Source organism: Rhinoderma darwinii, chromosome 5, assembly GCF_050947455.1.
Source record: "Rhinoderma darwinii isolate aRhiDar2 chromosome 5, aRhiDar2.hap1, whole genome shotgun sequence".
Taxonomy (NCBI): Eukaryota; Metazoa; Chordata; class Amphibia; order Anura; family Rhinodermatidae; genus Rhinoderma; species Rhinoderma darwinii.
This window is the reverse complement of record NC_134691.1, coordinates 238252631-238272890: the sequence shown is the minus strand read 5'-3', so window position 1 is coordinate 238272890 and position 20260 is coordinate 238252631. Positions and strand designations below refer to the sequence as shown.

The 20260-nt window shown below is 42.6% G+C and overlaps 1 protein-coding gene across 5 annotated transcripts in view; it reads right to left on the bottom strand.

Moving 5' to 3' along the window:
* Nucleotides 1–20260, bottom strand: part of TNS3 (tensin 3) — a 509208-nt gene that overhangs the window by 19870 nt on the left and 469078 nt on the right. For all 5 annotated transcript variants that reach the window (XM_075827007.1, XM_075827004.1, XM_075827005.1 and 2 more), the window contains 2 exons: nucleotides 17804–17935; nucleotides 14931–15026 (listed from right to left, as the gene is read on the bottom strand). In XM_075827007.1, coding sequence (XP_075683122.1) covers nucleotides 14931–15026; nucleotides 17804–17935 — 228 coding nt within the window. The remainder of the gene's footprint in view (nucleotides 1–14930; nucleotides 15027–17803; nucleotides 17936–20260) is intronic.

The following is a 20260-nucleotide window of genomic DNA, read 5'->3' as shown; positions in this document are numbered from 1 at the left end:
GTGGGGGTTGTACAGAGGAGTGTATGACGCTGACCAATCAGCGTCATACACTTCTCTCCATTCATTTAGTCAGCCAATAGGGATCCTTTTAGATCACTATGTGCTGTCTTATACGAACACATTAACGATACTGAAGTGTTTAGACAGTGAATAGACATTCCACAGGATGTCTATTCACAATCTCTGCACTTCGTTACTGTTTCTGTGGTAGTTACAGCAGAGCAAGTGTAATCTCGCTGTAACCTGTCATTTACAGCGTAATCTCGCGGGATTACGCTTGCTCTGCTGTTACTACCACAGAAACATTAACGAAGTGCAAAGATTGTGAATAGATATCCCGTGGAATGTCTATTCACTGTCTAAACACTTCAGTATCGTTAATGTGTTAGTATAAGACAGCACATAGTGATCTAAAAGGATCCCTATGCGCTGACTAAATGAATGGAGAGAAGTGTATGACGCTGATTGGTCAGCGTCATACATTCCTCTGTACAACGCCCACTTGGTCAATAGTAAAACACGCCCAGTTGTCCATTGAGAAACTCATTAGCATAAATCTAAAATAGTTATTAAAGTGGTGAAAATAGATAGTTTTTTTTAAATAAAAAGCACTGCTGTCACCTACATTATAGCGCCGATCTCCTTATGTAGGAGACAGGGCACTTATAATATGGTGACAGAGCCTCTTTAAAAGAAAAGAAACGGTTTTGTTAGAATTACCATTGATTTCAATGGTAATTCTTCTGTTTCAGATGATTTCCGTTTGTCTCTGTACGCTAGGTTTTCGTTTTTTTCACGGAAACTAAAGTTCTGCAGACTGCATTTTTGCTTCCGTCAAAAAAAGAAATCCTAGCGAGCGGAGACAAACGGAAAGCAACTGAAACAAAAAACCGTATCATTGAAATCAATGGAGATTCTAACGGAACAGTTGCTTTCCATTTAATCTTTCGATCCTCTCTTCCTCTGATGGAAGAGAGATAAACGTATACTAACGGTGGTGTGAACTTAAAGGGGTTGTCCGAGATTTATTTTTTCAGTAAATTTAAACACACAATGCACATATTTACAGTTGAATAATATACTTAGGCCTCATTCACACGGCAGGGTTTCCCGTCCGGGTGCCGGCCGTTCATAAATCGGCCGGCACCCGGCTGCATTAGGAATGATAGACCCCTAATGGGGCTATTCACACGACCGATTTTTTGACGGCCGGAAAATCCGGCCGTCAAAAAATAGGACATGCTCTATCTTTGCCCGGACACCCGGCTCCCATAGAAGTCTATGGGGCCGGGTATTACACGGCCATCACCGGAATGTGTTCCGAGTGATGGCCGGGTTTCCCGGCGCTTGCGCTCTATCTCCTCCTCCTCACAGCGCAGAGTGCATGTGAGGAGGAGGAGTTGATGCCATTCTGACGAATGGCATCGCTGCACACTGTGTTGCAGGGCCGGGGTGTACAGCAGGTGGAGGGAGCGCTGCGCTGGCTCCCTTCCCCTGCTTGTTAAAAGCACCCTGGCTCGGCGACACCTTAGATGGCGCCGCTAGTAGCAGCAGCTGCTGCGGCTGCTACTACTGCAGCGACGCCACTATAGCAGAGCGGGGAGGTATCTCCCCGCTCTGCTATGTGCTAGCCGCACTTTAGCTCCTTGAAGGAGCGGAATCCCCGTGTGTTCGGGGATTCCGCTCCTGGACAGAGCGCTTGATGTCTCTGTCCATATCTGGGCAGTGACATCAGGGGAAACTCCTGAAGCGGAATCCCCGAACACATGGGGATTCCCCTTCAGGAGCTGCCGCTGATGTCACTGTCCGGATCTGCCCGGCCCGGCACGGATGCATAACTTTATGCAAACCGGCCGGGCAGAATGGCCGATTTTACCGGCCGGCACTCGGGCTCGGACCCGACCCGGTCGTGTGAATCCCGCCTTACAGTGAAGGAAATAAGTATTTGATCCCTTGCTGATTTTGTAAGTTTGCCCACTGTCAAAGACATGAACAGTCTAGAATTTTTAGGCTAGGTTAATTTTACCAGTGAGAGATAGATCATATTAAAAATAAAAAAATAAATCACATTGTCAAAATTATATATTTATTTGCATTGTGCACAGAGAAATAAGTATTTGATCCCTTTGGCAAACAAGACTTAACCCCTTAAGGACGCAGCCTAGCTCAGAGCCCATTTTTCAAATCTGACATATTTCCCTTTATGTGGTAATAACGTCGGAATGCTTAAACCTACCCAAGCGATTCTGAGATTGTTTTCTCGTGACACATTGGGCTTCATGTTCGTGGAAAATTTGGTCGATATATTCAGTGTTTATTGGTGAAAAATTGCAAAACGAAGAGAAAATTTTGAAAAAATAGCATTTTTCAGAATTTAAATGCATCTGCTTGTAAAACAGATGGTTATACCAGCCAAAATAGTTACTAGTTCACATTTCCCATATGTCTACTTTAGATGAGCATCGTTTTTTGAACATTCTTTTATTTTTCTTGGATGTTACAAGGCTTAGAACATAAACAGCAATTTCTAATATTTTTAAGAAAATTTCAAAAGCCTTTTTTTTAAGGTACCTTTTCAGTTCTGAAGTGGCTTTGAGGGGCCTATATATTAGAAACCCTGATAAAACACCCCATTTTAAAAACTAGACCCCTCAAAGTATTCAAAACAGCATTTAGAAAGTTTTTTAACCCTTCAGGCATTTCACAGGAATTTAAGCAAAGTGGAGGTGAAATTTGCAAATTTCATTTTTCTTGCTGAATTTAAATTGTATTCATTTTTTTTCTGTAACAAAGAAGGTTTTACCAGAGAAACACTACTAAATATGTATTGTCCAGATTCTGCAGTTTTTAGAAATGTCCCACATGTGGCTCTACTGCGCTCGTGGAATAAAACACAAGCCCCAGAAGCAAAGAAGCACCTAGTGCATTTTGAGGCCTCTTTTTTTATTAGAATATATTTTAGGCAGCATGCCAGGTTTGAAGAGGTGTTGAGGTGCCAAAACAGTAGGAATCCCCCAATAGTGACCCCATTTTGGAAACTACACCCCTCAAGGAAATCATTTATGGTTGTTGTTACCATTTTGACCACACAGTTTTTTCACAGCACGTATTTGAATTGGGCTGTGAAATGAAAAAAATGTCATTTTTTCCAATAAAATGTCATTTGTGATCAAAATTTCTTATTTTCACAGGGAACAAAATACCCCATTTTGTTGCCCAATTTGTCCTTAGTGTGGCAATACCCCATTTGTGGTGATAAACTGCCGTTTGGGCTCATGGGAGGGCTCAGAAGGAAAGGAGCGCTATGTGTTTGTTGGAGTCCAGATTTTGCTGGATTGGTTTTCGGGTGCCATGTCGCATTTGCAGAGCCCCAGAGGTATCAAAGCAATGGAAACCCACCAGAAGTGACCCCATTTTGGAAACTACACCCCTCAAGGAATTCATTTATGGTTGTTGTTAGCATTTTGACAGTACAGTTTTTTCACAACACCTATTTGAATTGGGCTATGACATTAAAAAAAAATGTCATTTTTTCCAATAAGATGTAATTTTTTATGAAAAATTCTTATTTTCACAGGTAACAAAATACTCCATTTTGTCGCCCAATTTGTCCTTAGTGTGGCAATACCCCATTTGTGATGATAAACTGCCGTTTGGGCTCATGGCAGGCCTCAGAAGGAAAGAAGCGCTGTGTGTTCTTTGGAGTGCAGATTTTGCTGGTTTGGTTTTCGGGTGCCATGTCACATTTGCAGAGCCCCAGAGGTATCAAAGCAATGGAAACCCACCAGAAGTGACCCCATTTTGGAAACTATACCCCTCAAGGAATTCTTTTATGGATAATGTGACCATTTAGACCCAATAGTTTCTTCACAGAACTTATTTGAATTGGGCTGGGAATGAAAAAAATATATATTTTTTCCAATAATGTCATTTTAGCTCAAAAATTCTTATTTTCACAAGAAATAAAATACTCCATTTTGTTGCCCAATTTGTCCTGAGTGCGGCAATACCCCATTTGTGGTTATAAACTGCTGTTTGGGCCCATGGGAGGGCTCAAAAGCAAAGGAGCGCTATTTGTTCTTTGAAGTCCAGATTTTGCTGGATTGGTTTTCGGGTGCAATGTCACATTTGCAGAGCCCCAGAGGTATCAAAGTAATAGAAACCAACCACAAATGACCCCATTTTAGAAACTACACCCCTCAAGGAATTCATTTATGGGTGTTGTGACCATTTTGACACCATAGTTTTTTCACAGAACTTATTTGAATTGGGCTGGGAATGAAAACAAAATTAATTTATTCCAATAATATGTCGTTTTGGCTGAAAATTTCTTATTTTCACAAGAAACAAAATACCCCATTCTGTTGCGCAATTTGTTCTGAGTGCTGCAATACCCCATTTGTGGTGATAAACTGCCGTTTGGGCCCATGGGAGGGCTCAGAAGGAAAGGACCACCATTTGGCCTACTGGGGATTTTCTAGTGCGAAGTCATGTATGCAGAAGCACCTGAGGTACCAGTACAGTTGAAACCCGCAAGAAGTGACCCCGTTTTAAAAACGACACCCTTAACCCCTTCCTTCTTTAGCCACTTTTGACCTTCCGGACAGAGCCTCATTTTTCAAATCGGACATGTGTCACTTTATGTGGTAATAACTCCGGAATGCTTTCACCTATCCAAGCGATTCTGAGACTGTTTTCTTGTGACACATTGGACTTTATGTTACTGGCAAAATTTGCTCAATATGTTCAGTATTTAATTGTGAAAAACACCAAAAATTAGCGAAAAATTGCAAAAATTTGCATTTTTCTCAATTTAAATGTATCTGCTTGTAAGTCAGGCAGTTATACCACACAAAATTGTTGCTAATTAACATCACCCATGTGTCTACTTTAGATTGGCATCGTTTTTTGAACATCCTTTTATTTTTCTATGACCTCACAATGCTTAGAACTTTAGCAGCAATTTCTCACATTTTCAAGAAAATTTCAAAAGGATATTTTTACAGGGGCCAGTTCAGTTGTGAAGTGGTTTTGAGGGCCTTATATATTAGAAACCCCCAAAAAGTCACCCCATTTTAAAAACTTCACCCCTCAAAGTATTCAAAACAGCATTTCACAGGAATTAAAGCAAAGTAGAGGTGAAATTTACAAATTTCATATTTTTCTGCAGAAATAAATTTTTAATACAATTTTTTTTATAACACAGAAGGTTTTACCAGAGAAATGCAACTCAATATTTGTTGCCCAGTTTCTGCAGTTTTAGGAAATATCCCACATGTGGCCATAGCGTGCTACTGGAATGAAGCACCGGCCTCAGAAGCACCTAGTGGATTTTGGGGCCTTATTTTTGTTAGAATATATTTTAGGCACCATGTCAGGTTTGAAGGGCTCTTGCAGTGACAAAACAGTAAAAATCCCCCAAAAGTGACCCCATCTGGGAAACTACACACCTCAAGGAAATTATCTAGGGGTGTAGGGAGCATTTTGACCGCACAGGTTTTTTACAGAAATTATTGGAAGTAGGCCGTGAAAATTAAAATCAACATTTCTTCAAATAAAATGTAGGTTTAGCTAATTTTTTTTCATTTCCACAAGGACTAAAGGAGAAAAAGCACCGCAAAATTTGTAAAGCAATTTCTCCCGAGTAAAACAATACCCCACATGTGGTAATAAACGGTTGTTTGGAGACACGCCGTGGCTGAGAAGGAAAAGAGCGCTATTTGGCTTTTGGAGATCACATTTAGCAGGAATGGTTTGCGGAGGCCATGTCACATTTACAAAGCCCCTGAGGGGACAAAACAGTGGAAACCCCCCACAAGTGACCCCATTTTGGAGACTACACCCATTGAGGAAATTATCTAGGGGTATAGTGAGCGATTTGACCCCCCAGTTTTTTTGCAGAAATTGTTGGAAGTAGGCCCTGAAAATAATAATCTACATTTTTTCAAAAAAAATCTAGGTTTAGCTAATTTTTTCTCATTTCCAGAAGGACTGAAGGAGAAAAAGCACCACAAAATTTGTAAAGCAATTTCTCCCAAGTAAAACAATACCCCACATGTGGTAATAAACGGCTGTTTGGACACACGGCAGGGCTTAGAAGGGAAAGAGCACTATTTGGCTTTTTGAGATCACATTTAGCAGAAATGATTTGCGGAGGCCAGGTCACATTTGCAAAGCCCCTGAGGGGACAAAACAATGAAAACGCCCAAAAAGGGACTCCATTTAGGAAACTACACCTCTTGAGGAATTCATCTAGGGGTGTAGTGAGCATTTTGACCCCACAGATGTTTCATAGAATTTATTAGAATTAGGCAGTGAAAATAAAAACAGTCCTTTTTCTTCAATAAGACGTAGCTTTAGCGCAAATTTTTTCATTTTCTCAACAAAGGAAAAAAAGAACCCAACATTTGTAAAGCAATTTCTCCCGAGTACGGCAATACCCCATATGTGGTCATAAACTGCTGTTTGGGCAAACGGCAGGGCTCAGAAGGGAAGGACCGCCATTTGGAGTGCAGATGTTGCTGGATTGGTTTCTGGGCGCCTGTGGGCCCAAAACAGTGGAAACCCCCCAGAAGTGACACCATTTTGGAAACTACACCCCTCAATGCATTTACCAAGGGGTGTAGTAAGCATTTTAACCCTGCAGGTGTTTTGTAGAAATTAGTGTTCACTCGATGTTGCAGAGTGAAAATGGGATTTTTTTTCCATAGATATGCCAATATGTGGTGCCCGGCTTGTGCCACCATAACAAGACAGCTCTCTAATTATTATGCAGTGTTTCCCGGTTTTAGAAACACCCTACATGTGGCCCTAATCTTTTGTCTGGACATATGACAGGGCTCAGAAGTGAAGAGTACCATGCGGAGTGGAGGCCTAATTTGGCGATTTACAAAGTATTGGTTCACAACTGCAGAGGCTCAGATGTGAAATAATAAAAAGAAACCCCTGATAAGTGACCCCCACTATGGAAACTGCACCCCTCAAGGCATTTATTAAGGGGTGTAGTGAGCATTTTCACCCCACAGGTCTTTTCCATAAATGAATGCGCTGCGGATGGTGCAAATTAAAAATTTATATTTTTCCCTAGATATGCCATTCAGTGGCAAATATGTCATGCCCAGCTTATGAAGCTGGAGACACACACCCCAAAAATTGTTAAAAGGGTTCTCCCGGGTATGACGACGCCATATATGTTGAAGGAAACTGCTGTTTGGGGACGCTGTAGGGTTCAGAGCCGAGGGAGCACCATTTGGCTTTTGGAGAGCGGATTTTGCTTGGTACTATAATTGTTTGAGTATTGCTGGTGTTTTATAATGTGGGGGTACATGTAAGCTGGGCGGAGTATATAAGGGGCATAGTCAGGAGGTATATAAAAAATAAAATAATCCATAGGTGTGTGTTACGCTGTGAAGCAATCCTTTCCGCACAGGCCAGTGTCGCACTGATAAATGGTGTCATTTCTTATCCCCCTTTTGGTCCACACTCCGCGCCTTTTGTAGTTTGGGGAATTTTGCTGGGAAAGTGTTGTCCTGGTATAATACGGGCACCGTCGCTTCCAGCGGATATGTTTGGGCCCTCCCCTTCCTGGTTCCCTAATTTTAGGTCCTTGATAAATCGCCTCTTGAAATGTTCCCCTCGGGCACAACTGCATATTTTTTTATTTCCTGACTTATTGGAGCCATAACTAATTTTATTTTTCATAAACGTAGCGGTATGAGGGCTGGTTTGTTGCGGGACGAGCTGTAGTTATTATTGGTACCATTTTGGGGTACATGTGACTTTTTGATCACCTTTTATCCTATTTTTTGGGATGCCAGGTAAACAAAAAAACGCAATTCTGGCACAGCTTTTTTCGGTTTTTTTATACAGCGTTCACCATGCGTTATAAATTACATGTTAACTTTATTCTGCGGATCAGTACGATTCTGGAGATACCTCATTTATAGCACTTATGTTTTACAACTTTTTGCACAATAAAATTACTTTTGTATTTTTTCTGTCGCCAAGTTGTTAGAACCATAACTTTTTAATTTTTTTGTCGACGGAGTTGTGAGAGGGCTTGTTTTTTGCGGGACGAGCTATAGTTTTTATAGGTACCATTTTTGGATACGTGCGACTTTTTGATCATTTTTTATTCTAATATTTGTAGGGCAAAGTGACCAAAAAACAGAAACTCTGTTTTTTTTTTTACGCTGTTCACCGCGTGCAATAAATAATATAATATTTTGATACCTCAGGTCGTTATGGTCGCGGTGATACCAAATACATATGGTTTATTATTATTTTTCAATAATAAAGGACTTGATAAGAGTAAAAGGGGGATTGTGTTTTATTTGATTACTTGAAACTTTTATTGTTTTCAAACTTTTATTTTTTGCACTTTTTTTGCACTTTTTTATACTTTTTTTTACACTTTTCTTCAAGTCCCACTAGGGGACTTGAAGGTCCAACGGTCAGATTATTTTTTTTCTAATACATTGCACTACCTATGTAGTGCAATGTATTAGATCTGTCAGTCATACACTGACAGCAAGCCGATTAGGCTTCGCCTCCCCCCGGCGGGGCCTAAATCGGCTTCCGTAATGGCAGAGCAGGAGACCATTGTGTCTCCTGTTGCCATAACAGCAGTCGCCAGTCCCGATTGCCTAACAGGGCTGGCGATCTGCTAGTAACCGCTACGATGCAGCAATCGCTTTCGATTGCTGCATCCAAGGGGTTAATGGCAGGGATCGGAGCTAGCTCCGGTTCCTGCCGTTACAGGTGGATGTCAGCTGTAACATACAGCTGACTTCCACCGCTGATGACGCCGAATCAGCTCCTGACCCGGCACCATCTTGCCGGCAGCTACGGAAGCCGATCAGGCTCCGCCGCCGGGCGGATCTTGACCGGCTTCGGTGCTAGGCAGACCGGGAGGCCAGTATTAGGCCTCCGGTTGCCATTGCAGCCACCGGAACCCCGGCAAACACCTTAAGTGCAGCGATCGCGTTTGAGCGCTGCACTTAAGGGGTTAATGGCGGGGATCGAAGCTAATTTCGGTCCCCGCCGTTACAGTCGGATGTCAGCTGTAAGATACAGCTGAGATCCGACGATGATGGCACCGACTCAGCTTCTGAGCCGGTGCCAAACATTTTACGTAAATGTACGGCATTTTGCGGGAAGTCAATGCTTTCCATGACGTACATTTACGTCAAATGTCGGGAAGGGGTTAAGGCATTCATCTAGAGGTGTAGTGAGCATTTTGACCGGAGACCTACACCCCATAAACTGTAATGTGGGTTCTCCTGGGTACGGCAATACCCTACATGTGGCTGTTATCTGCTGCCTGGGCACACAGCAGGGCTCAGAGGGGAAAGACGAGGGGGGATAAGCTGTGCGGGGGGCGTCAGGGTAAGTAAAATTGGGGTAAATTATAAACCAAGGGATGTATGATAAATTTGAAAACACACTTTCATACAGAGCTCTGGTTATTCGGGACACGTGTCACATTGGTATATTGTGTCATCCCTTATAGCAGACTTGCACCTCTTTTGACTTTTTCCCTTCTTGCCAGTTTGGGGAACTTCTCCTGGAAAGTGTTGCCGCCCTGGTACGATGCGTGTGGCCCCGGTTCTAGAAGTACTGGGTGCCCCCCCTTCTTGGTCCCTAAAGATTAGGTTCTTGATAATCACCTCTTGAAATTCCAGGAAAGTTCCCGTCTGGCCTGCACATCGACGTAGCACGTACGCATTGTACAATGCCATCTGTATGATGTGCCCAGCCAGCTTCTTATACCACACCGCATGGCGCTGTAGGGCTTCAGGATTTGATCGGACAAGTCCATCCCTCCCATGTACCTATTGTAGTCCAGGATGCAGTCTGGTTTGGGGTGGCCTTTCCTTCGTATATCCTAAATTTGTAGGTATACCCTGATGCACTCTCGCAGCTTATATATCTTAACGCCATACCTTGCCCTCTTACCCGGCAGGTACTCGCGGAATTGAACCCTCCCTTTAAATTGTACCAGGGACTCATCAATAGAAATACACGTCTCGGGGGTGAATGCTTGGGAAAACCGGGCACTGAAACGGTCTAATAGGGGTCTCCGTTTACACAAACTGTCAAAACTGGGGTCACCTCGGGTGGGCACGGCTCATTATCAGTATAATGTAAGAAGCGAAGTATTGCCTCATTTATTTATTTTTTTTAGGTTCCAGTTCAGTTCTGAAGTTGCTTTGAGGGGCCTATATATTAGAAACCCCTATCAAACACCCCATTTTAGAAACTAGACCCCTCAAAGTATTCACAACAGCATTTAGAAAGTTTATGAACCCTTTAGGTGTTTCACAGAAATTTAGAGTAAAGTAGGTGTGAAATGTACATTTTTTTTTTGTCAGAAAATCCTCTTTATACCATTTTTTTTACAACACAAAAGGATTTATCAGAGAAACGCAACTTAATACGTATTGCCCAGATTCTGCAGTTTAGAGAAATATCCCACATGTGGCCCTAGTGCGGTAATGGACTGAAGCGCCGGCCTCCGAAGCAAAGGAGCACCCAGTGGATTATGAGACCTCTTTTTTATTAGGCACCATGTCCGGTTTGAAGAGGTCTTGTGGTGCCAAAACATTGGAAACCCCCCAAAAGTGACCCCATTTTGGACACTAAACCCCTTGAGGAATTCATTGCAGTCTTCTTGGGGTGCATGCGGCTTTTTGATCAGCTTTTATTCTATTTTTAGGTGGCGTGGTGACTAAAAAACAGCAATTCTACTATTGTTTTTTTATTCTATTTTTTTTACAGCGTTCACCGTGCGCTATAAATGGCATATTCACTTTATTCTGCGGGGCGATACGATTACGGCGATACCAGATGTTTATGTTTTTTTTTTATGTCTTATGGCGTTTGCACAATAAAATACGTTTTGTAATAAATCACTCACTTTTTGTGTTACCTTATTCTAAGTGCCATAACGTTTTTATTTTTCCATCAATAAAGCCGTGCGAGGACTTATTTTTTGCGTAACGAACTGTAGTTTCCATCAATACCATTTTTAGGTACATGCGACTTTTTGATCTCTTTTTATTCCATTTTTTGCGAGGTGAAGTGACCAAACAATTGAGATTCTGGGATGGTTTATTATTATTTTCTTTTACGGCGTTCACCGCGCGGGATAAATAATAAAATAATTTTGTAGTTCAGGCCGTTACAGACGCGGCGATACAAATTATGTATAGTTTGTTTGTTTATATATTTTTATTAATAATAAATGACTGATAAGGGAAAAGGGGGGATTTTTACTTTTAATTCTTTTATTTTTACACATCTTTTTTTAACTTTTTTTTAACTTTTTTACTTTGTCCCACTAGGGGACTTGAGGGCAGGAGGCCCTGATCACTATTCTAATACACTGCACTACATGCGTAGTGCAGTGTATTAGAACTGTCAGCTACTCACTGACAGCAAGCATAGTGGGTCCTGACGTTGTCAGGACCCACTAGGCTTCCGTCTATGGCATAGCAGGACGCCATTGTTTGGTGTCCGGTTGCCATAGTCACCATCGCCGGCCGCTATCGTGTAGCAGGCCGGCAATGGCAGCTTAACCCCTAAAAAGCCGCGATCTCTATAGAACGCGGCTTTTAAGGGGTTAATCAGCGGGGACACAGCGATCGGTCCCGCTGTAGGAGCTGTGACAGCTGCTGTACGAGACAGTAGCTGTCACAGCTCCTGTATGTGTCGGGAGGACGGCCGAAACGGCCGTTACTCCCGAGACGTACTATTCCGTCATGGAGCGCGAACAGGGTGCTTTCCATGACGTAATAGTACGTCACTGAGCGTTAAGGGGTTAATACTTGGTGGCAAAACCCTTGTTGGCAAGCACAGCAGTCAGACATTTTTAGTAGTTGATGATGAGGTTTGCACACGTTAGATGGAATTTTGGCCCACTCCTCTTTGCAGATCATCTGTAAATCATTAAGATTTCGAGGCTGTCGCTTGGCAACTTGGATCTTCAGCTCCCTCCATAAGTTTTCGATGGGATTAAGGTCTGGAGACTGGCTAGGCCACTCCATGACCTTAATGTGCTTCTTTTTGAGCCACTCCTTTGTTGCCTTGGCTGTATGTTTCGGGTAATTGTCGTGCTGGAAGACCCAGCCACGAGCCATTTTTAATGTCCTGGAGGAGGGAAGGAGGTTGTCACTCAGGATTTGACGGTACATGGCTCCATCCATTCTCCCATTGATGCGGTGAAGTAGTCCTGTGCCCTTAGCAGAGAAACACCCCCAAAACATAATGTTTCCACCTCTATGCTTGACAGTGGGGACGGTGTTGTTTGGGTCATAGGCAGCATTTCTCTTCCTCCAAAAACGGTGAGTTGAGTTAATGCCAAAGAGCTCAATTTTAGTCTCATCTGACCACAGCACCTTCTCCCAATCACTCTCAGAATCATCCAGATGTTCATTTGCAAACTTCAGACGGGCCTGTACATGTGCCTTCTTGAGCAGGGGGACCTTGCGGGCACTGCAGGATTTTAATCCATTACGGCGTAATGTGTTACCAATGGTTTTCTTGGTGACTGTGGTCCCAGCTGCCTTGAGATCATTAACAAGTTCCCCCCGTGTAATTTTCGGCTGAGCTCTCACCTTCCTCAGGATCAAGGATACCCCACGAGGTGAGATTTTGCATGGAGCCCCAGATCGATGTCGATTGACAGTCATTTTGTATGTCTTCCATTTTCTTACTATTGCACCAACAGTTGTCTCCTTCTCACCCAGCGTCTTACTTATGGTTTTGTAGCCCATTCCAGCCTTGTGCAGGTCTCTGATCTTGTCCCTGACATCCTTAGAAAGCTCTTTGGTCTTGCCCATGTTGTAGAGGTTAGAGTCAGACTGATTAATTGAGTCTGTGGACAGGAATCTTTTATACAGGTGACCATTTAAGACAACTGTCTTTAATGCAGGCACCAAGTTGATTTGGAGCATGTAACTGGCCTGGAGGAGGCTGAACTCTTAATGGTTGGTAGGGGATCAAATACTTATTTCTCTGTGCACAATGCAAATAAATATATATAATTTTGACAATGTGATTTTCTTTTGTTTTTTTTTTTATATATAATCTATCTCTCACTGGTAAAATGAACCTATACTAAAAATTCTAGACTGTTCATGACTTTGACAGTGGGCAAACTTACAAAATCAGCAAGGGATCAAATACTTATTTCCTCCACTGTACCCGTGCAATCTTGCTTCTGTTCTCCGCTCTGGCTGTTCTTTTCTTCGTATCATATGACTTCTGACGTCACTTTTTCAGGCTCCTCCACTGTCATGTTGTATCCCGATCACATGGTCTCGCCCCAGAGAAACCTCGGATGGGATACGACACGTCACTGGTGGCATGTAGTTTCGGCGTGTGCTGGTTGATTACTGCCCGCCCAGCCTATGTAGCTTTTCACGGTGAGCGCGCCTATGCGTGTTCACAGTGAAAAAGGACGGCACCTGCGTAGGACTAGCCCAGTCTACGAGGTACAGTGGCAGCATCGGCACTTTTAGATCATATGCTGCCAAAGCCTACACATAGTAGGCTTTCATAAGGGATTATCCAACACGCGGCACATGTGCCACATGCAGCCCTTGAGGCCAGGGGCGTAGCTAGGGGGGGGCAGGCGGGACATGTGCCCCGGGCGCAACTAGGTGATAGGGGAGGGCGGGGCGCCGAAGAGCAGCTGATCGCTGCTGACAGGCGCCCCGTATGTCGGACACCTGCAGCAGCTTTAGGAAGAGCCAGGAAATTACGGCGTTCTGACTGGGGTCTGTGACGGCCAGGGAGTGGACCAGTCCGGTCACCTTACCTGTCACCTGACCTCACGTCAGTGACATGAGGTCAGATGACTCAGGTCAGGGGACAGGTCCACTCCCGTGCTGCAGCCTTCCAGTTCTGCCTCTACTCTGTGCTCTGTTACACACGCCGAGAAGGAGAGGAGAAGCTCCGCCCACAGCCCGTCCTGACCTGTGATGCTGTCAGCAAGGAGACATGGTATGTGTCTCTGCCTTTGTGTGTGTCTCTGCCTTTGTGTGTGTCTATGTTACGGTGTGTGTGTCTATGTTACGGTGTGTGTGTCTATGTTACGGTGTGTGTGTCTATGTTACGGTGTGTGTCTATGTTACTGTGTGTGTCTATGTTACTGTGTGTGTCTATGTTACTGTGTGTGTCTATGTTAGTGTGTGTGTGTGTGTGCGTGTGTGTGTGTGTGTCTCTGCGTGTGTTTGTCTCTTACATCTACTACATTATCTGTTCTCAGAGAGATATCACTGTGTTATCTGTGGTGTTACATAGGACTGCAGGTAACATCTACATTACAGGGGATCATGGGTATGGTGGGTTACAAGACAGGAAACAGACAGTAAGGGATGTAAACAAGCAGCAAGGGATGTAAACAAACAGAAAGAGCAGCAGTGACGATGGAAATCAAACAGAAACTGGTTAGAAGTTTAATAGGGGGTATTAGGGAAGGCAAACCTAGGCTGGGGGACACTTTTTAGAATCATTTTTTTTCCTGGACAACCCCTTTAATGTCACTACTGAAAGTGCATATAACCAGAATGTTTATCAATAACAGAGGGCATTGTTTACACACAAAATATCAGCACGATGGGTGGAATTTAGATCTGACGAGATTGCCACCACTCAAAGAAATGATAGATGCTGACCGAATATTGTTATTTATAGTGTGTGCATGCGCCCCCTGTGGTGTAACATGAATATGCATCTATCCATCCTATATCATGTCTTTGAACGGTTGTGACAGCAGTCCGTATACAGTTTCACATATATTTTGTTAAATTAGTTTTAACAGTTTTAACCATTATATCGAGAACAACAAAAAGCACTGGTTTTATATTACTTTATATTCTTCCAAATCAGATGAAGTTTCTAAATGTTACAAAAGAAAGGCTTACCAAAATATGGTTCATTGGGGCATCCCTTCAATCGGACACCTTTTTGAACGCATTCAATTAAGAAGTGCCGGACAAGTTCATTTGTCAAATCTCCACCTATTAAGAATGTAAATAGAACTTTATTAGTACATTATGTTTTTAGAGATCAAATTCACCAACAAGCACCGCTAATAAATCAGCCTTTTGCCAGGGTTATATACATTAGTTCATATTGCTATTATGATACACATTAGTGCACTACGGTCATTTTCTCCACACTGGCACAAATAATAGTTCCTATTGCATCATGTGACAGAGGTTACTGCTACAGGAAAAAAACATGTTAGGGATGCTGGCAATCTCAAATTTAAATGTCAAAGTTACATTGGGTAGAAAAAAAAGAAATAAAAAAAATGGGCATATAGGAGGTCAATCGAGGGTGGTCCCTTGCTTAAAAGAATAAAAAAAAATTTTTAGGACACCTTTCCTTTATGTGTTATTTATTTAAATATTTTAATTTATTTTTTCACATGCATTTTTTATTTTATTTATACTTTTATTTCATCTGCGTATGTGTCTCTTCACAACACATACACAGTTGCAATATGGCAGCTACAGGGCATAGGAGAAGGCGTCGGTAGCGGGGGTGTGTGTGTGTGTGTGTGTGTGTGTGTGTGTGTGTGTGTGTGTGTGTGTGTGTGCGCGCGGTGATTGCTATATTGCTGGACCTATTGGACTACATCGTAGATGAGTTTTTAATTCAATAAAAATATTTTCTTATGTCTGTTTTTTTAATACTTTATTAGTGCCTTAGTACTGGCAGTTGTCTGTTTGACAAGGTCCATTACTAAGGCGGGGCTTAGTGTTAGCCAGTAAAAAGGCTGGCACTAAACCCCCGTTATTACCCCGGTACCCCCCGCCACCAGGGGTATCGGGAAGAGCCGGGTACAATCCAGTACCCCACCATCTAGAGTGATGGATGGGCACTGGGTCGGCCGCAGGCTGTTATTATGAGGCTCGGAGGGGGCAAAAACCATGGGCCTTCCCACCCTTGTAATGCTAGGCTGCTTTATTGTATCTGGCTCATTATAAAAAATAGGGTGGACCCTACGTAGTTTAAAAAAAAAAATAATAATAATTGACAGAAAGGACGTGGGGTCCTCCCCATTTTCATAACCAGCCAGATACAATAAAGCAGCCTAGCATTACTCAAGTCGGAAGGGCCACGGTTTTTGACCCTTCCCAGCCTCCTACTACTTTGTGTCTGTTCGGCTTTTTCCGGAAATAAATGTATCGGTGTACGGACTCAATACAAAGTCTATCAGTCCGTACTCCGATACATTGGCTTTCCGGAAAAAGCCGAACAGGAACTAAGAAGTTGAGCGCTCACATGAACACTTCAGCTGCTTTGTGCTAGCGATTGGTGGGGGTCTCCGTGCTCGGACTCCCACCAATACAAACTTCTGACATGTCACTATGACATGTCAGAAGTTTGTCGAACATTTAGCTACACTTTAAGACCTATGTGCCAGGACCCAGCACGTACATGGATTACCAGTAACTCATGTAATTGCTACATTTCCCTTGCAGCAGCCACTTCAAGAAAAATACGTGGCTTCCCCCAGCAAGGACAAGCGGATCCCTGGGATTTACAAAAGCTGGTTCTTTTTTTTTTTTTTTAAAAAGGGGTTGTCTTCATGAGACAACCCCTTTCAGCACACACAGCACTGCACTTTTTGCTCTAAAGCAATATGTTATGCACACTGTCTATCAACCAAAAGGAGTAAACCAGGAGCAGCCATTTTCTTTATTACAACATGGGGTAGCTAGCACTTGTAAGAATTGTTGTCAAGCAATATTTAACCCCTTCCCCCTGCTGGCATTCTGGGCCCTAATGTCCAAGCCATTTTTTAGATTTTTCCATTGTCACATTCGAAGAGCTGTAACTTTTTTATTTTTGCGTCGGCATAGCTGTATAAGGTCTTGTTTTTTGCGGGACGACTTGCAGTTTTTATTGGTACCATTTGAGAGTAGATGCGACTTTTTGATCACTTTCTATCACATTTTTTTTAAGTCAGGATTAACAGAAAACAGCAATTTTTCCATTGTTTTTTATTTTATTTTTTACGGCGTTCACAGTGCGGGTTAAATAATGTAACAGCTTTATAGTCGGGGTCGTTACGGACGCGGCGATACCAAATATGTGTAACTTTTTTGCTTTATTGTAGCTTTTTTTAATAGTAAAGCATTTTGTAAGGGGAAAAGCTGGGTTTTTCATTTTTTTTTTTTCACTTTTTTTTTAAATTAACTTTATTAAACTTTTTTTACTTTTTTACTAGTCCCACTAGGGGACTTCCCTATCCTCCGATCGCTATTATAATACACTGCAATACTTTTGTATTGCAGTGTATTACTGCCTGTCCGTTTAAAACGGACAGGCATCTGCTAGGTCATGCCTGCGGCATGATCTAGCAGGCATTCGCTGCAGGCAGACCTGGGGGTCTTTATTAGACCCCCGGCTGCCATAGAAGACACAGACACTCGGCGATTTTATCGCCGGGTGTCAGTGAGATGAGAGGGAGCTCCCTCCCTCTCTCCAAAACCATTCAGATGCGGTGCTCGCTATTGTGCACCGCATCTGAAGGGTTAAACAGGTGAGATCGATACTAATATCGATCTCACCCGGCAGAGCAGGGACGCCCCCAGCCCTCAGCTGCTTCTGGCAGCTGACAGCAGGGAGATTTCACGGCTCCCTGCTCTGTTTACTTTATTCTAATGCAGCGACGTAGTTTGGCGGCGCTCTAGAATAAAGCCCACTAATGACCGCCGTAAAAAGACGTATCGGCGGTCATTAAGGGGTTAAAGAGAAGCATAATCACAAAACGTTCCCATACCTTTCTTGTTCAGCTGCATAACTGATGGAGGCGGTGTAGCAACCTTCATAGCCAACCCATATGCACCCCTAAAGGAATGGCTATCTCGAACAATAAACGAACCGGGTTCTTTGTCCTTAAGAACAGCAATAGCTACATTAAAATGAGAAAGATAATAGGAGTTAGAGTTTAAAGTCAAACGCAATTATAACATTTATAGATGTCACTTTTTGGTAGCAATATTTTTTACAGTAAAGGTCACTTGATAAAGCGTGCCTAACTTTTCAGAATAAGCTGTCAGATGTGTGTACATAAGGAATAACACGATTTCTGGCCATTATATGACTTGTGGCAATTTTTTTTAATTAGTTTTCCCCTCTGCAGGATTTTTCTCTAATTCTCAGTTTTCTCAAAAATAATACACACACACAGAAAGATATGGTCTTAAAAATGATATCTTGAAAAAGAAAACTCAATCTAAAATATTTCTTCTACATTAAATCAGTGATGATTAAGAGGGGAAAAAATACGAAGAAAAATACTACCTTCTTGCTTTGATATGTTCCTGGCACAAAAATTCTGTATACCTGACTTAACGTGCGCAAACATGCTGAAGTTTCTACAAACAAACTCATTGAAGAGGGATGGTATGCTCTTCAAAAATGCTGCACCAGTATGGACAAGTGTGGTAATGTTTTCATGACTATCATTGCACACTGTAGCAGAACGTGCTCAGCAGCAGACTATAATTACACACATTCTCTATTTTGCCGACAAAATTTTTTAAAGAAAAGCTGTATCTAAAATAACAAATATTATTATACATAAGTAAACTCTGCTAAGGAACGACATTTCAGTTACATTTAAAGAGAGCCAAGCAAAACATTTTTTTCCCTCACACTTATTTATTTGACCAGCAGTTTTACTATTAGAGGTCATGTCATTTTACAAATGATTAAACATTGTTTAATAATGTGCATGAAAAATAAAATACTACACTTGCCTCATAAGTAACCAATAAAAACATGGCTTTTACACTCAGATTAAAGGGGTTGTAAGAGGTTACAAAAACAGTTCTGCTTTTTTTCCCCAGAGTGAGGCTGAGTTCACATGGGGCGGATACGCTGCGTAAAAGCACAGCAGGGAATTCAGGGAACCGCACCGAACTGTGGTGCAGTTTTCCACCCGGAATGTCCGCTGTGAAAAACTGCAGCCCTTAGCTGGCCTTCTAGCAGGCCGGCCTCCTGGGATGACCGCTTATCCCAGGAGACCGCTACAGCCTGTGATTGGCTGAATCGGTCACATGGGATGAAACATGGCTGGCCTGGGACTCTTGGGCAGGACCTAATAAGCTTCTGTACCTGGCCGACCGAGAAGCCGTTGCTAGGCTTCCTGGTTGCCAAAGCATCCATCGGCAATCGCTCGCGAGGGGGGTACAGAGGGAGACTCCTCCCTTGGTCAATCAATTAAATGCGGCAGTCGCATTTAAGGGGTTAAACGGCGACGATCGGAGGTAACTGCAATCACTGCCGTTGCAGCGGGCTGTCAGCTGTATATTACAGCCAACACAGCTCCTGTGCCAGCATCATCTTCAGGACGTGCCTGGTACGTCTGATTACACTAAGTTACATGCTATACCGACGTACCAGTAATCCGCTGTATTTACGCAACGTGTGAACTGACCCTAACAGCGCCCCAATCACTTGAATACCAGGCACAGCCTAAGGATAAGAGTGGTATTTTACCTGATGGGGAAAAAAAACAGACCCTTTTCTAACATTTTAACATTATTTTATTTCTGGCTGGCAGATTTAACACTGTTTTGGGTTTTTCCAGTGTTTTCTCAATGTTATGCTAATAGTTTGGAGGTCTTTTTTTTCCACATTAAAGGATTATTAATGAGTATACTGTAATAACACAAATAGACCTCTGTTAAACATTCAGGAGCTTATTACCCTTCAAAATCCCAATGACATCTAAAATATTGGCATAGGAAAATGTTTTGTCCAGAAGTATAAACGAGAATAGGACTCCATAAGCAACAAATTGCCACTCGGCAACATCGCTTATGTTACAAGCCCCCCACAATGCAATGCTCATACACGTCACACTGCAATGCAACTCCAAAGCTGTAGAAAATGGTGGGTAGAGGCTAATGCTGCCACTGGCATACCGCTGAATAAGTTTGCATGCAATTGTTTATGTTGCCCTAACCTGTGGGTCACTGCAGCCAACTTCTTAAAAATTAAAAAAAATACAAAATACATAAACTACTGCCTATTGATACAGCCTTTTTTTTTTTTTTCTGTGAAACTGATCCAACATTTTCTATGGTCAAATTGGAAAGGAATACAGTTGATAAGTGAAATATCTATCTATGTATATAGTCGTCCAATAAGAGACAGCGCTCCAAGCAGTACCAGGAAGTACATGCTTGAAAAAGGCTCCATGTAAAGAGCCGAAACGTCGCACAAGGGC